Source organism: Catharus ustulatus, chromosome 26 (assembly GCF_009819885.2).
Source record: "Catharus ustulatus isolate bCatUst1 chromosome 26, bCatUst1.pri.v2, whole genome shotgun sequence".
Taxonomy (NCBI): Eukaryota; Metazoa; Chordata; class Aves; order Passeriformes; family Turdidae; genus Catharus; species Catharus ustulatus.
In genome coordinates this window covers 5,020,923-5,036,049 of record NC_046246.1, presented here as the reverse complement: position 1 = coordinate 5,036,049, position 15,127 = coordinate 5,020,923, and the positions used below count along the sequence as shown (strand labels likewise).

General features: G+C 50.2%; 1 protein-coding gene across 1 annotated transcript in view; it reads right to left on the bottom strand.

Annotated features, from left to right (window-relative positions):
• LOC117007699 (CUB and sushi domain-containing protein 2-like) overlaps nt 1–14,228 on the bottom strand; it is an 89,981-nt gene extending 75,753 nt beyond the window's left edge. Inside the window, exons 1-2 of the mRNA XM_033081022.2 lie at nt 14,128–14,228; nt 13,697–13,965 (exon numbers count right to left, since the gene is read on the bottom strand). Of these exons, the coding sequence (XP_032936913.1) occupies nt 13,697–13,965; nt 14,128–14,132 (274 nt within the window). The 5' untranslated portion in view covers nt 14,133–14,228. The remainder of the gene's footprint in view (nt 1–13,696; nt 13,966–14,127) is intronic.
• Nucleotides 14,229–15,127: the final 899 nt, after the last annotated feature.

Here is a 15,127-nt window from a genome sequence, read left to right as displayed (position 1 = left end):
CCTCACAGATCCTTTTGAGCTCAGCACAGGGAGCCAGAGCAGCTCTGCAGCAGCCAAACCAGAAGAAACCACTTCATGCACTGCCTCCCCCACCTCCAGATCCGAAATAAATTAAAAATACCACTCAGAACAAGCAGAGACTCCACTTATAAAAAGCTCTTCACTTTTGCACCACCATCCTCCTCTCCCCACGCTGTGCAGAGTGAAATGTTCTGTGTTTACAAGTGCTCTGAGATCCTCCAACAAACCCCTGTGCCAGGCAATTGTATTACAACAGCTCACACTTGTGTGATTGGATTTGAATTACAAAAAGAGCCCAACAGAAAGCAATTTCTCCTGGGAATTTTTGTTAGGATATAAATCCAATTTTTACTTGATTCCGTTAACAGCACTTTCATATTCACTTCCTTTAAGTATTGCAGCACTTGATATTTATTACCTAATGCCTCCTTGTCACCTTGAGCAATCAGTGAAAGTCACCTGGAGTTGACAGTACAGAGGAAAGTTAATAAATAAAAGTTAATAATTCACTTCACCCAATGAGCCAAAAAAACAAGGCTGTCACATGCCCCAGAGAATAATAGCTACAAAAGGCTCCTAGCAGATTATCTGCAGAAAGAGTGAAACATTTCAATTACACTGAATTTTTCAGCCCATTTAGACGTGAGCTCTGCGTTCACAATGGCAAAACTTGGATTATTCTTTCAGGGGATGGTGGAATGGTTTGGGAGGGATGTTAAAAATCGGCTGTGGGCACTGAGAGCTGTGAGCTCTGTCCAACAGGAATGTCCAAACAGAATCTGGTCACTCATGGATGCTCTGGTAGCCTAAAACCAAATTTTTTTTTGTTCTGTTTTCACCCAATTTGTGCCAGGCACTGTTTTTTCCACGACTTGTACAATTTCTGCTTCCTGTGACCTCTCCACCTCTGTCCAGAGAAACCAAGAACTCCCTCCCATGAACATCACATCATGTTTTATTTTCCCCTCGCCTCCTCCATCCATTTAAAACCTCATTTTCACCCACAGACATATTCCACTTCATCTGAGTTTTCAATCCCCAAAGCAGATCAATACCTTTCCTCTTCAATCTACATAGCTCTCAATCAAGGAGCTAACAGGGGGTGAATTGGATCGACTTGTACGCTCAAATTGGGGATTTTTTTGTCAAAAGTCTCATTTGTTAACTGCATTGCACGGAAGAAAAGGCAAAAAACTCCCTGTAAGAGCCCTCAGTGTTGGACTCCTGGGCAAAAAAAGGTCATCACTTGTTCTCTAATTGAAGATTGGGAAGTGCTCCCAGGAGGAACAAGTGACAGAGCCTCCCCAAAGTGGTGTTGTAAATCCAGCACAATGAACTTGCTCTTTTTAATAAAATGAGTTAATTCAGTAGGAAGAAGTGCAGGTGTTTAACAACAGCAAGGACCTTGCAGGGTTGGTTTTTCTCCTTTAGGGTCAGAACCAGCCCTGTGCCAAGGGAGAAGGGCCCTGGGTCAGTGAGAGACCAGGGCAAAGCTAAAAATGGGATCCTGCAATGGTTGGGGTTGAAAGAAACCTTAAATCCCAATTAATCCCAATTAATCCCAATTAATTCCACACCCTGCACTGCTCCAGGCTGCTCCAAACTCTGTCCAGCCTGGCCTGGGACACTTCAGGGATCCAGGAATTCCATCCCAGCCCCTGCACCCTCCCAGGGGAGGATTTCTCCTTTTGTGACCAAAGAACTTCACCCAAACCGAACTGGGCTTTATCTGCTCTGCTACAGCATGGGGACCATCCCACACCTTGTTCATTTTTCCCTTTGTGACCAAAGAACTTCACCCAAAATCCATTCTGGGCTTTATTTGCTTTGCTACAGCATGGGGACCATCCCACACCTTGTTCATTTTTCCCTTTGTGACCAAAGAACTTCACCCAAAATCCACTCTGGGTTTTATCTGCTCTGCTACAGCATGGGGACAATTCCATCCCTTGTTCCCTCAGCACAGCAGTTCTTTCTTTCCAACAGATTTTTATTAAATCCCTCACCAAAGTAGAGAAATTCCAATCCAGCTGGTTTGGCACTTTAAAGAGCTGCAGAATTTGCAGAGAGGAGCCCTCAGAGAGGGCAGATTGTTCTGCTGCTCCTTCAGAGCTTGTGCTAAACCCAACCTTGGCAGGAAAGGAGCAGCACTGGTGATGCCTTTTGGGGCTACCCAAAAACAGAGCCAGACTAAATTAAAGGAATAAAAAATGGGTACATTTACTGTAGGGCCTTCAGAGACATTTAGGGCAGACAAACCCCCAGGGGCTGCACCCAAAATGGAAAATGGGTCACAGGTTTTCACATTTTTATAATTTTGGTCCATTTGCACATTGAGGGTTAATGTTCCAATTACAGCTCCAGGTAATGAAGTCATTTACCCCAAGTTTGCTCCCCCAACTCACTTTTGTTTCCATCTCTGGGGGCCTGAGGCAGTGAGGTGTCCTTGATTCCCAGCCTGGAGAGGAATTGTTGTGTCTGCCCAAAATGGGAGAGCAGCAGCTCACACTGGATATGGAGTTTAGAGTTACACACTAAAGAACTGCAGAGTTACAAATAGATGAGAAATACAAAGCTAAAATCCTAAAGCATCACTGAGAATAAAGTCCCCACACAATGAGGGACAAACTCCCCATCCTTCCAACCCTTCATTATTCCAGCAGGTGGATTTATTTTAATATTAACAGCCCAAGTGGTGCTTAACTTTAATGAGAGTCCCTTGGGAATGCTGCTGACAGCTGCCCAGTGTCCAGGATCCTGCCTAACCTTTCCCTAATGGAGACAAAACAACAATAGAGGGATATAAACAATATGCTGTGGGATGCAAGGAGCATCTTTAAAAATGGCATCACCTTTGGAAAAGCACCAACTCCATTATCCTTCTGCAGGATGGGATGTTTTCCTCCCCTTTCCAGGAGGAAATGTGTTTTTCTGGGTGTTATTATTTGGTGGATAAAGAGGAGAGGAACATTGAATTGTGCCTTTGTCACAGGAGGAATGAGCTGCAATTTTCTGCACCCCTGACTTTAGCAGCTCCCCCCAGCCCTTGAAAGGTGCAGAACTCCTGAGCAGTGAGAAAAAGGGAGAAACTTGCTGGGATTCATGGATTTAAACAAGAAGAGGAAGGACTGCACCCCATCACAAACTCCTCAGCAAATTTCTGTGCCTAAAATCCCACTCCTCCTGTTTTTTTCAAGGAATAATCTCCTCCTCAGGCCATCCAGCTCCAAAAGTAACGACATAAACGCCACCAAAAAAAAAAAAAAAATCCTTGTTTCAAACTCTGCTTTCACTACATTAACTAAACAAAATATTGATAAACTGCTGATAAATAACAGGAACTGTAACAAGGAAACAAGTTCTCCATTTGATCTCTGCCATCCTGCAGGCATTCATCTTCATAATTAATTAGATCATACTATTAGTGCAGCACTATTTTTCCCCCTCCACAGACAAGGAGCTGGAGCTCCCATAATTTAAGGAACTGCTTCAAAGGCAGAGTGTGTGGCAGGTTAAAAATCAGCAGGTCCAGGCCATCCTCTCTGCCAATATCTTGCTTTTCCAAAGACCAGGATCCAATTCCCTGATGCTTCTGGCAAATTCTCAGTGCACACCTCCCACCCTCCCATCTCTGGTGAGCACACTTTGCTTTTGGAAGCTGCAGTCTTTGCATAAAACATGGATCTAAACGTATAAAAACTGTAAAGGCAATTCTGTACGAATTACAGGAGCTGTGCAAATCCTTCCTGCAGCACAAACTGCGCTTGCTTTTCACTCCTGACTTTTTTTGACAACGCTGCTCCAAGTTCAGTAGCAGACAGACAACTTTCACCTCAAAATGTCATTCACAATTAATCCCAAATTGGACATGAAATGGTTGAATTCACTCCACGCAATCAAGGGAGAGAAGCAGGAGCACATCAGAGTTGTGCAGGTAATCAACCTGGTGCAATTTGTACCTGCTGAAAGCTCCTCACAGACACCCCGAGACCTCTCTCTGCAGAATACATCTGGAAATCATTTTGCAAATTCTATTTATCCCTGCAAATCGTTTTTCCAGTTCTGTTTGTGCCTGTTTTGGGGATGGGGAAGGGAAGCAGTGAGCGAGGCTCACACCCTGGTGGATTCCCCAGAGCCAAGGGAGGCAGCAGGGACTGGGCTCAAACAACTCCTGCAAGTCAGGGGAGTGTGCAAATAACAGCAGAGCACTGAAGCAGCAAATCCCCAGTCGTGGTTAATTCTCTGCCTGTGATTAACTCATCTTTTTGGCCATTCCAGCCCTTCCTGCACCTTCCCATGGCGCTGGGATTATCGGGCTGGGAGCGTGCTGAAGCGACAGGAACAGGTAAAAATCTGCTCTGAGAGAAATGTGGGTGAAACCCAAATAAAGCCATCTCACCAGGACACAACAAACTTCCCATTCCAGAGGTCAGAGAACAAATCTTCCCTTCCTTTTGTTTTAAAGTGGTCTGGACAAAGACACCTCTATTTGGGATTCACCGTTGTTGTACCAGTCTGGAAATGGGACTTGCAGACATTTTGATGAATGGATGCAGGAATTGTTCTGTTCCAGGGTAACCACTGTGAAATGCCTTTGCACAGACACAGCTCCAAGCTCATCTGCAGCAGGGAGGCTTCTCAAAAAGCACCTCAGGAGCTGCAGCATCACATTGCTGTGCTGGTGCTGGGCGTGGGATGACGCAGGAGTGACATCCTGTGACATCCCTGCTGGGTGACCTTGGCCAGGCCTTCCTCCTCCTGCCACCTTCCCTGGGCCACCCAGTGCTCTGCCCAGCAATGAAACACGAGGGGAAATGCAGAATTTTACCAGGAGGGAAAACATTCACCAACAGGAGAGATCTCCTGCAGGTCAGAAAGAGGAGCTGCCTTCCAAAGACACCCAGGATTTTAAAAAAGGAAGAAACTGAAATGACAGCAAGGGTTGAGAATTTTTTTTTTTTTTTGAGGACTTGGCTGCAGCTCCAGTCCTGCCCAGGTGGTGCCCAGACAAACCAGGCTGGCTCTGGTGACACTGGTGTCCTTTTTCCTGTGTTCCCCTAAGGCAATCCTTGCTTGACAAGCAGAATTCCAGCACCAGGGGAAGAAAGCTGGGCTGTGATTTCCACCTCATCCCAGCACTCCAAAATTCCACACAATCCTTGCTGATGGTTTAGAATGTTCCCTCTTCACACAAGGGTCAATTCCAGGTGATTCCAGGAGGAATGCTGCTGCTGCACCATCCCACTGCTGCAAACCTTCACCCCCCCAAATACAGCCCAGGGATTCATTTCCCAGCAGATTTTTGCAGTCAGAAATGGGGCAGGATTTGATTTTTTTAATTACAGTAATTTCATTATTATAATCCACACATCTGGGTGTCGTCAATTGTCTGGGGTTACAACACAGGATGTGATCAAAGGTGTCTGTTCTGTCACCATCTGTTGAGGGTGGGGCAGTGATCCTGATCTCTGTGGGAGATATTCTGCTAATGGGCATCCATTGAAACCAGCTGGGGCAGTGTTCTTTATCCCATGGGATATCTCCTGTTCATGGCCATGGTTTATAAACCAGCTGGGGCAGTGTTCTTTATCTTTTCACAGCCCATCCTTCCTCCAGGAGTCATTTTCTGCTCATGGCCATTGAGTCCCACTGTGGCACTGATAAAATTACTGCATCCCATTGGGAGTTGCTCCAGCCAGGGGGAAGAGCCCAACATTTCTTACCAAGATAAAAACAGAGGTTTTGGGACACTAAGGGAGCCCTTTCTCCACTGGACTCCAGAGGGAAACGGGATTGCTCCACATCACCACTGGAGCTTGGGAGGAAACTGCACCTTGTGCAGGAGCACTGCTCCAGCTGAGCCACATCTGTCACTGCAGGAGGATGCAGCCACCATGGGATGGGACTGCTGCCAACACCCTGCCTGACTGACGGCTGTCAGCTTGGATTCTGACTCTGGCAGGGCTTGGGTTTGTTCTTTGTAGTGCTGTATTTCTATTTTAATTTCCCTAGTAATGAACTGTTATTCCTAATTCCCATATCTTTGCCTGAGAGCTCCTTGATTTCAAAATTATAATAATTTGGAGGGAGGGGGTTTACATTCTCCATTTCCAAGAGAGGCTCCTGCCTTTCTCAGCAGACACCTGTCCTCCAAACTAAAACAGCAACTTTTCATTCCTTGTCCATATATCAGCCACACCTGATTATAAGCCGCACTTCGGGTTTGGACCAAAATTTTAGTCAGAATGGTGCGGTTTATAATGGTGAAATTCCTGTACTCCCTTATCCCACACCTCCTTGGCAGCCACAGCTGCTCCAGCCCTGAGGTTACAAGATTCTCTTCCAGTGAAATCACAGCATCACATCTCCTCACTTCACGATTTTTCTGCCCCTTGGGAACCACCAGCCCCAGCAGGACTCTGACACAGCCCCCAGTTCTCTTTCCATCCACCAAACCCAGCTGGGCACTCAAGACAAGAATTTATTCCTACAGGTGATGCCTTGTGCCTTGAAAAGCCAGGAAATTACTGCAAAGAGCTGAATCAGGGAATGCACCTGACACTGGGAAGAAAGAACAAACTCCACACAACCCACTGTGAAATCCCATTAAAAAGAGAGGGAAAGCTACCCAAAAAACTCTCTTTTACTTTCATGCAAGGGAGGTGTAAAATCATTTCATCCAAGCTCCCTGCAGTCTCCATTCTGGCTGTGTCCATGGAGCCAAGACACTGAAACAGAGTTAATTTGATTCCTTTAATCAATGGGATTGTCCCAATTACACATTAACCACCACCAGCCCTGGCTGCCACTGCAGAGCACGGAGATTTTGCAGATTCCTGCACTGCATCCTGTTCATGGCAAGCACAGAACATCATTTTTCATAACTGCATTTTATTTTATTTTATAACTGCCGTGTGAACACACAACTGTGTTTGCTGCTGTCACTGGGCTCATTTCCACACCCCAATTCCACAGAAAACCACGGGGGTGCCTTCTCAGAGCAGGAAATAACCTTGGGGTTGCACTGAAATCACCTCAGCCTCGTGTTCCTCGGTGCAGAACTGAGAGCAGAGCAGCAGAAGCGATGCTGTGGTCGAGGCTGAGCTGCCCCAGACCTCGTGCAGGTCACTCCACGGTGCAGAATTATTGCATGGAGTGCTCTGGGATGGATGAAACCTCTGGAGATTTGTTGGGGATTTGTCTCTCTGCTCTCAGGGGCTGCAGAGACACTGGGTGGGATCAGAGCCTTGCAGGACAAGGCTGGAGCTCTCTCAAACTCACTGCAGGGAAACATCTCAACCAGCAGTGAGAGCTGAAACACTGAGCTGGGCCATCAATGGGATGGTTCCCTAAAAGCCTGAAGTCCCCTTCAAGCCTGATTCCCTTTCCCTTCCCTTCATTCCTCACTGGATACCAGAGCCAATCACTGGGATTCCACCAACCTCTGACATTTCTGGCTGCTGAGGATGTCAGACAGACAGCTCAATGCTGCTCTCAACAATTCCAGCAGCACAGAATCTTTACTACTTCATCATTTCCCTTTTTTTGTAGCTCTTAAAGTCTTATCTCTCCCCTTCTATTTGAATTTGCTCTATTTTCTGTTGGGAAAAAAAAAAAAACCTAATTTAAATTTAGGCCTATTCATGGTGTTTCTGAACCTCCCAATGCCTAGAAACATGGAGGAGAGTAAAGAAGTATTATTTAAAATCCACTCAGCTAAACAGAGCTTTGTTATAATTTCACTAAAGCCTGTGAAAAATTACTCCAGCCCTGTGTCTCAGGATACTCCTGATAAAAACAGAGTTAAAAAGACTTTTCTTGCAATGCTATGGGCTCAAAACCAGTTAAGGCTGCCTGACCTTGCCCCCAGCTAACCCTCAACATTATCATAACAATTTCCTCTGGTCAAGATCCAGGCCAAATTCTGGCAGGGGCTGGGGGGCAGCAGCAGGAACAGAAGCACAGCTGTGAAATTTGGCACTTCCCACCCAGCTGGGCTCTCGGAAACCGGAGAAGGGCAGCGAGCACCACGCAGCAATTCCAGGGCTGGAGATCCCTGCAGTGAGAGCAGGAACCGTTCCCTGGGTGCAGGATCTCAGTTCTGCACAGGGACACTTCCCCTACAGCACTGGCATCAACACCTGGTCAACCCAGAGACACCTGGACACAAATCCATCCATGGGATCCATCCATGGGGATCCCATCCTGCCATTCCCTACCTGATCAGCTCAGGCACACCTGGGGCACAAATCCATCCATGGGATCCATCCATGGGGATCCCATCCTGCCTGGATCCCTGGATCCTGCCTGTATCCCACTCCCCACCTGATCAATTCAGGCACACCTGGGACACAAATCCATCCATGGGATCCCATCCTGGCACTCCCCACCTGATCAACTCAGGCACACTGGACACAAATCCATCCATAGGATCCCATTCTGCCTGGATCCCACTCCCCACCTGATCAACAACAGCTCAGGTACACTTGGGACACAAATCCATCCATGGGACTGCCTGGATCCCACTCCTCAGCTGATCAACAACAGCTCAGTCAAATCTGGACACAAATCCATCCATGGGATCCCATCCTGCCATTCCCTACCTGATCAGCTCAGGCACACCTGGGACACAAATCCATCCATGGGGATCCCATCCTGCCTGGATCCCAGTCCCCACCTGATCAACAACAGCTCAGGCACACCTGGACACAAACCCATCCATGGGATCCCATCCTGCCTGGATCCCACTCCCCACCTGATCAACAACAGCTCAGGCACACCTGGACACAAATCCATCCATGGGATCCATCCATGGGGATCCCATCCTGCTAATCTCCACCTGATCAACCCAGACACACCTGGACACAAATCCATCCATGGGATCCATCCATGGGATCCCATCCTGCCTGGATCCCTGGATCCTGCCTGGATCCCACTGCCCAGAGCCATCCTGGTGTCTGACAGGAGCTCCTGGCAGGGGCTGGCAGGGCAGAGGAGCAAACACCCAGCTCTGCTCCCTGCATTGCCCTGAAGGAATCCCAGGGATGGGCACAGCTCACAGGATCCTGCATTTCTCTGAAGGAATCCCAGGGATGGGCACAGCTCACAGGATCCTGCATTTCTCTGAAGGAATTCCAGGGATGGGCACAGCTCACAGGATCCAGCACTGCCCTGAAGGGATCCCAGGGATGGGCACAGCTCACAGGATCCTGCATTTCCCTGAAGGAATCCCAGGGATGGGCACAGCTCAGTGGGGAGGAAAGCTGGGGCTCAGATGTTCTTCAACAGCCACAACAAATAAAAAAATTCAGAGTTACAGGCAGGGAACAACTCCCAGCACAGGAAGTGTCTGCCCCAAACGATGGGGTCAGTACAAGGAATGGGCAGGCAGTGCTGGGCTGCTGATGGATTCTGTGACCTTAAAGGTCTTTTCCAGTCAGCATGGTTCTGTGATTCCCTGAATCAAACATCCCAGAGCCTGCAGCCACAGCTCAGCCAGAGATCTTCTCCCTCCCTCATTCTGCACACACTTCCATGGGGAAACCTGCTGCATGTGGGTGCTCCTCACCAGCAACTCCAAGTGGGGACTGAAGACAAGAGAACAGAATAAAGGGATGATTTCCAGCACTGTGGTGGTGCAGCCCTGTCCCTGAGCTCGTCTGGAGCCAGGAAAGCTCGTTAGGCCTGGGTGCTGATTAATGGGAGCTGGGCAGGCTCATGAGACCCCTCTGTGCTCCTGGAATCTCACAGGCTGCTCCTTCCTCACCAGCTCTGACTCTGTCTGAGCACCAGCAGTGCAATCCCACTGTCGCTGCTGGAGTTTCTGAGAGAATTCCCCAAACCCACCTGGGATGCTCTCTGAGCTCTGTTTGCCCCCAGCAGGACCCAGCATCAGCCTCCACAAGCAAGGATGGCTCAGGATGCACCCAAACCATCTGCACAGGAACTGAAGGGCAGCATTTCCACAGGATGCTGAAATGAGGAGCACACAGAGGGTCTGACCCCACCTTGCACAGGGCTGTAAATCTGCTGTTCAAATCTGCTTTGTTTTTCCTCCATCCCATTCTGTGTTCTCAGGGTGCCTCAGTCTCCAGCTCGAGTTTTTCATTCAGGCTGGACCCAGAAGCACCAGATTTACTGACTGCTCCTCTCCTGAACCTTCTCACCTTTCTAGCACTGGTCCACACCTAATTAAAAACTTGGACAACTGGGAATGTTCTTTAACCCCTTGTGGTCCCTCAGTGCAGGTGGAGATCTCTGCAATGCAACCTCCTCTGCCCTCTGTTCCTTAAATCCATACATTTAAATTCATAAACAGCTTCCTGCTCCTCCACTTTCCAGAAGAAAAAACTGTTTTCCATCGAGAAAAAACAGAATTACAGGGGTTTAAAATTAGTGAGCTGATGTTTCAGGCTGGTGCATCCTCCCTTAACCCAGCACCAAGCGAGGTGCTGACTAATAAAGCACAATGTGTAAATAATGGTGTCAAGACCCTTTTAGAACAGGCCATTAAAATGTATTTTATCTGTGTTTATCCACACACACGGGGCCTGCACATGCCCCTTGCAGAGCTGATGGCCCAGGAAGGAGTGAGCAGCACTGCTGTGCCCACCTGACTGACAATCAACACACAGAATTCCAGAATCATCACACTCTGGAGGCCAGGCAGGGCTCAGGCACAGCCAGTGCCCTCTGCCCACTTTATCCCTGTGAAACCATCACTGCAGCCTTCAGCCTGACAGGGGGAACCTCCCAAATCATTTATTTCCCTGCTCCTTCCATACCCACCATGAAGTTCCCACCACCTCCATCCTTTCCCCAAGGGAAGCTCCAGGGACAGGGCAGCACCTCAGGGCACCTGTGCTGCTTTCAGAGCCATTCCTGGGCTGCAGGGCTGCGGGCAGGGCCCAGCTGAGGAGATGGGAGCAGGGTTTCTCCCCTTTTTTCCGTCCAGCTCCTCGCTGGGTGCTGCACACGCACGGCTCTGCTGCCACACCATGGGAGCTGCTGGCTACTGCTCCCTGCACAGCCCCAGAACGGGAGAGCTCGGAGCTCTCTGAACTTTGTTCCACAAGGGGTTCAGGATTCAGCACTGAGCTGATTTCCTGGGATTTCACCCTTTGGGTGCCTCCCCTCCCTGTGTGAGCATCCCTGCAGATCCAGCACCAGGCACTGACACCCTGCTCCCACAAAAACATCGCTGCTGGGCTTTCAGAATCTAAAGAGAGGACTTATTGATCAATGCCTCTGGCTCTGATGCAGATAAAAAACATCTGAGGTCTAAAAAGCTTTCTCAGGTCTTGTGCTCACGAAGCAAAACCCGGAGCATCAACCTCTGGCTGAAGGATCCAGAACAGAGAGCTCAAAATGCAGACAGCAGGGACCAGGGGCCTGAGAAGAAAGGATTAAATGCTCAGTGAGGTACAGAGTGAAGCCTGGAAGATCCAGTATGAATAAGGCACAGACAGCTCAGAAGAAGAGAAAAAGCTGTAAGCCCCTGGTAGAGTAAATGTGAGATTTGGGTATCTCTCCATCAGTCTGCTGCCACGAGGAAAGCTCAGCAGAAGCTGCTGGAATGGTTTTCCTCTGTGCACAGGCTGAATGCTCACGCTGAAGAGATGAAAAATAGCCACCCAAATAAACATTCAGCCTTTGTTAGGGACCTGTACGTTGTTTGGGTGGGTTTCCAGCCTTTCCTCACAGTCAGCAGAACTGTTCAGCTCCACTGCAAGAGCACTCAGGAGCAGCAGTTAATCCTCATCCCCAGCCCCTGAAAAAGAAACCTGCCTTACATAATAAAACCAGTCTTCCATTCCAGATAAAGTTTTTTTCCTCAAAACCCACCCCCCCAGCCCAAACCCGAGGAGCTTTCATACACATCAACACCCAAACACACATTCCTCCAGCCTAGGATACAGCAGACAAGACAACAGCACTTGGAAACTCTTGGAAATCGGGGCACTGCACAGTGTGGAGAGCAGCCAGTGCCAAGCACTCGGCTCTCCCACTCTTCCCCCTCCTACACACACAGAAGGACAGTCCCTAAATATTTGCTGTTTACACCAGAAATAAACTTCAGTCCCTGGATCTGCTTTGGCTGCAAGGGCAGCTGCGGAAATGAGGCAGGAGACACAAGCAAACTGCCCCCAAATTCAAGTCTGCTTCTGCTTTCAAGCCCAAACATGCATGTTTCATAAAAATCAGCATGCTGAGGCCAACCAGCTCATATATAAGAGATATTCAACTGGGAAGGCAGGAGGGAGAGGAGGAAAGTGCTTCCATCTTCATGCAAGGCATCCAGAAATGTGTTTTATCAGCTGTGGGCAAGCAGCAGGGCACTGAAATCCTGAATCAAGATGCCAGGAAAGACAGAGTGGGAAGCAGTGCTGGCATTTTTCACAGTCATCCTGCACATCACCAGCCTGTGCCCAAACCTGACCCACGGGGAAGGGGAATGAGATCATAGAGAGCCACCCTAAATCACAGCCCAGCGCTCCAAAAACTGCTGCTCCCGAAGGATGCAGCTCCAAAGTCTGAATCAAACACCCTCAGTGCCGTGCCCAGGACAGCACCCCAGTGCCAGCAGCCCAGTGACAGCACCCCAGTGACACACAGCACAGTGCCAGCACCCCAGTGACACACAGCACAGTGCCAGCACCCCAGTGACACACAGCACAGTGCCAGCACCCCAGTGCCAGCAGCTCAGTGCCAGCACCCCAGTGACACACAGCACAGTGCCAGCACCTCAGTGACACACAGCACAGTGCCAGCACCCCAGTACCACAGAGCACAGTGACACACAGCTCACTGCCATGACACCAGTGCCATCACCCCAGTGCCACCCCAATGCCACCACCTCAGTGCTGTCACCCCAGAGCCACACAGCTCATTGTCACCCCACTGCCATCACCCCAGTGCCATCACCCCAGTACTGTCACTCAGTGCCAGCACCCCAGTGCCACACAGCTCATCATCACCCCAGTGCCATCACCCCTGTGCCACCACCCCAGTGCTACCACTCCAGTGACACACAGCCCAGTGCCATCACCTCAGTGCCATCACCCCAGTGCCATCACTCAGTGCCAGCACCCCAGTGCCACACAGTTCACCAGCACCTCAGTGCCACCACCCCAGTGCCACACAGCTCAGTGCCAGCACCCCAGTACCACACAGCTCATCGTCACCCCAGTGCCATCACCCCAGTACTGTCACTCAGTGCCACCACCTCAGTGCCAGCACCCCAGTGCCACACAGCCCAGTGCCATCACCCCAGTACTGTCGCTCAGTGCCACCACCTCAGTGCCAGCACCCCAGTGCCATCACCCCAGTGGCACACAGCTCAGTGCCATCACCTGTGCCATCACCTGTGTCGGCACCCCAGTGCCATTACCCCAGTGCCACCATCCCAGTGCCATCACCTGTGCCATCACCCCAGTGCCACCATCCCAGTGCCAGCACCTGTGTCATCACCCCACTGCCATCATCCCAATGCCACCACTCCAGTGACACACATCCCACTGCCATCACCCCAGTGCCATCACCCCAGTGCCACCCCCAGCCCCACACCCCGTTCCCCCGGGGGGCTGCAGCCCCTCTCCCCTCCCCGCTCCCCTCCTGTCCCCCAGCCCCCGCTCCCCGGTGTCCCCCGGTGTCCCCCGGTGTCCCCGGCACTCACCCACGGCCGATCCAGCCAGCAGCCCCAGCGCCAGCAGCAGCGCCCGGCTCCAGGCGCTGCCCTCCGCCCTCATCAGAGCCACGAGCCCCAATTTCCAGCAGTGCCTCCCGAAGCTGCAGCTGCATCCCGGCTGCTCCCATCCCAAGGCAGCGTGCATGTCAAAGGGCAGCAGCAGCGATGGGGAGTGCTGGGGCTCTGCTGCTTGCCGCTGGTGGGTTTTTCCCCTTTTTTTTCCTTCCTCTCGGCGATTGGGATAGTCCTCAGCTCGGCTGGATGGAGAGGAGAAAGGAAGGAGGAGGGGGGAGGTGGAGGGAGGGGGGGGGAGCGGGTCAGGCTTGTGATTTATTTTTTTTTTTCCTTAAATTTTTTTTTTTCCCCCCTTTAATTTTTTTTTTCAGCCCAGGAGGAGGGAAAAAATAAAAAAACCCCACCGCATGGAAAGGCTGTGAGCTTCTGCAGCTGGAATGAACCAAGTGTGGCAGCAGCTCGGGGAGAGGAGAGGAGGGAAGGCGAGGAGAGGAAGAGGAGAAGGGAGGCGAGCAGGGGAGGGCTGGCGCGTCCCTCCCGGTGGCTGTCTCAGAGCCAGCTCCTCGGCACCGCCAGCACCACGCAGCCCTCGGGGATTTATACTTTTTTATTTTATTATTTTTTATTTCATTATTTTTTATTTTATTATTTTTTTTAATTTTTTAAATTTATTTTTTTAGTTATTTTTTATTAAGCTGCTTGATTAATCGTTGCCGGAGCTTTGCTGGCGGGTGTTGTGGATTTGGGGGGGATGCTGTGCTAAACCCCCAAACCCAGCACCAGCCTCCCACCAGCACCCCCAGACTCCAGCAGCGCGTTTATTTTGGATACTCCAGGTTTTCCTCTCTCTCTCACACACACACATCCAGCCCCCCACAAACAACCTGATGCTGTTGACACAATTCTGGTGATGAGGCAGATTTTGTGGATCACGACATCCCTCCCTCCATCCCTGTGCAGACCCGGCTGGGATGCAGGTGGGACAGCTCCAGGAAAGGCTGAACCCCCTCCCCTGAACCCCCATCCCCAGCAGCACCTCCCCTCGTTTTTTTTTTTTGTTTTAACATCTCCCGGAGCTGCAGGCAAGATGGGGAAAAGGGAGGGAGGGAGGGATGGGAATGCAGCCACTTAACGCCACATTCGGGAACTTCATTATCTTGCTAATGATGCTCAGATCCAGGGACAAGGAAAACAACTCGAACATGACACCAGAGCTTAAGGAAATAAATAAATAACGAAGGAAAAGGCGCTGTGGAACGCTGGAGCATCCTCGCCCTGCTCGGAGCTGCCCCTCTCCCATAGCCCCATGGACCAGGGGGGTTTTCTAGCCCCACACCCCCTCCCCAGCCCTGTAATCCCCTTTTTTCCCAATTTATCCCCATCACCCCCAGGTCCCCAAACCCT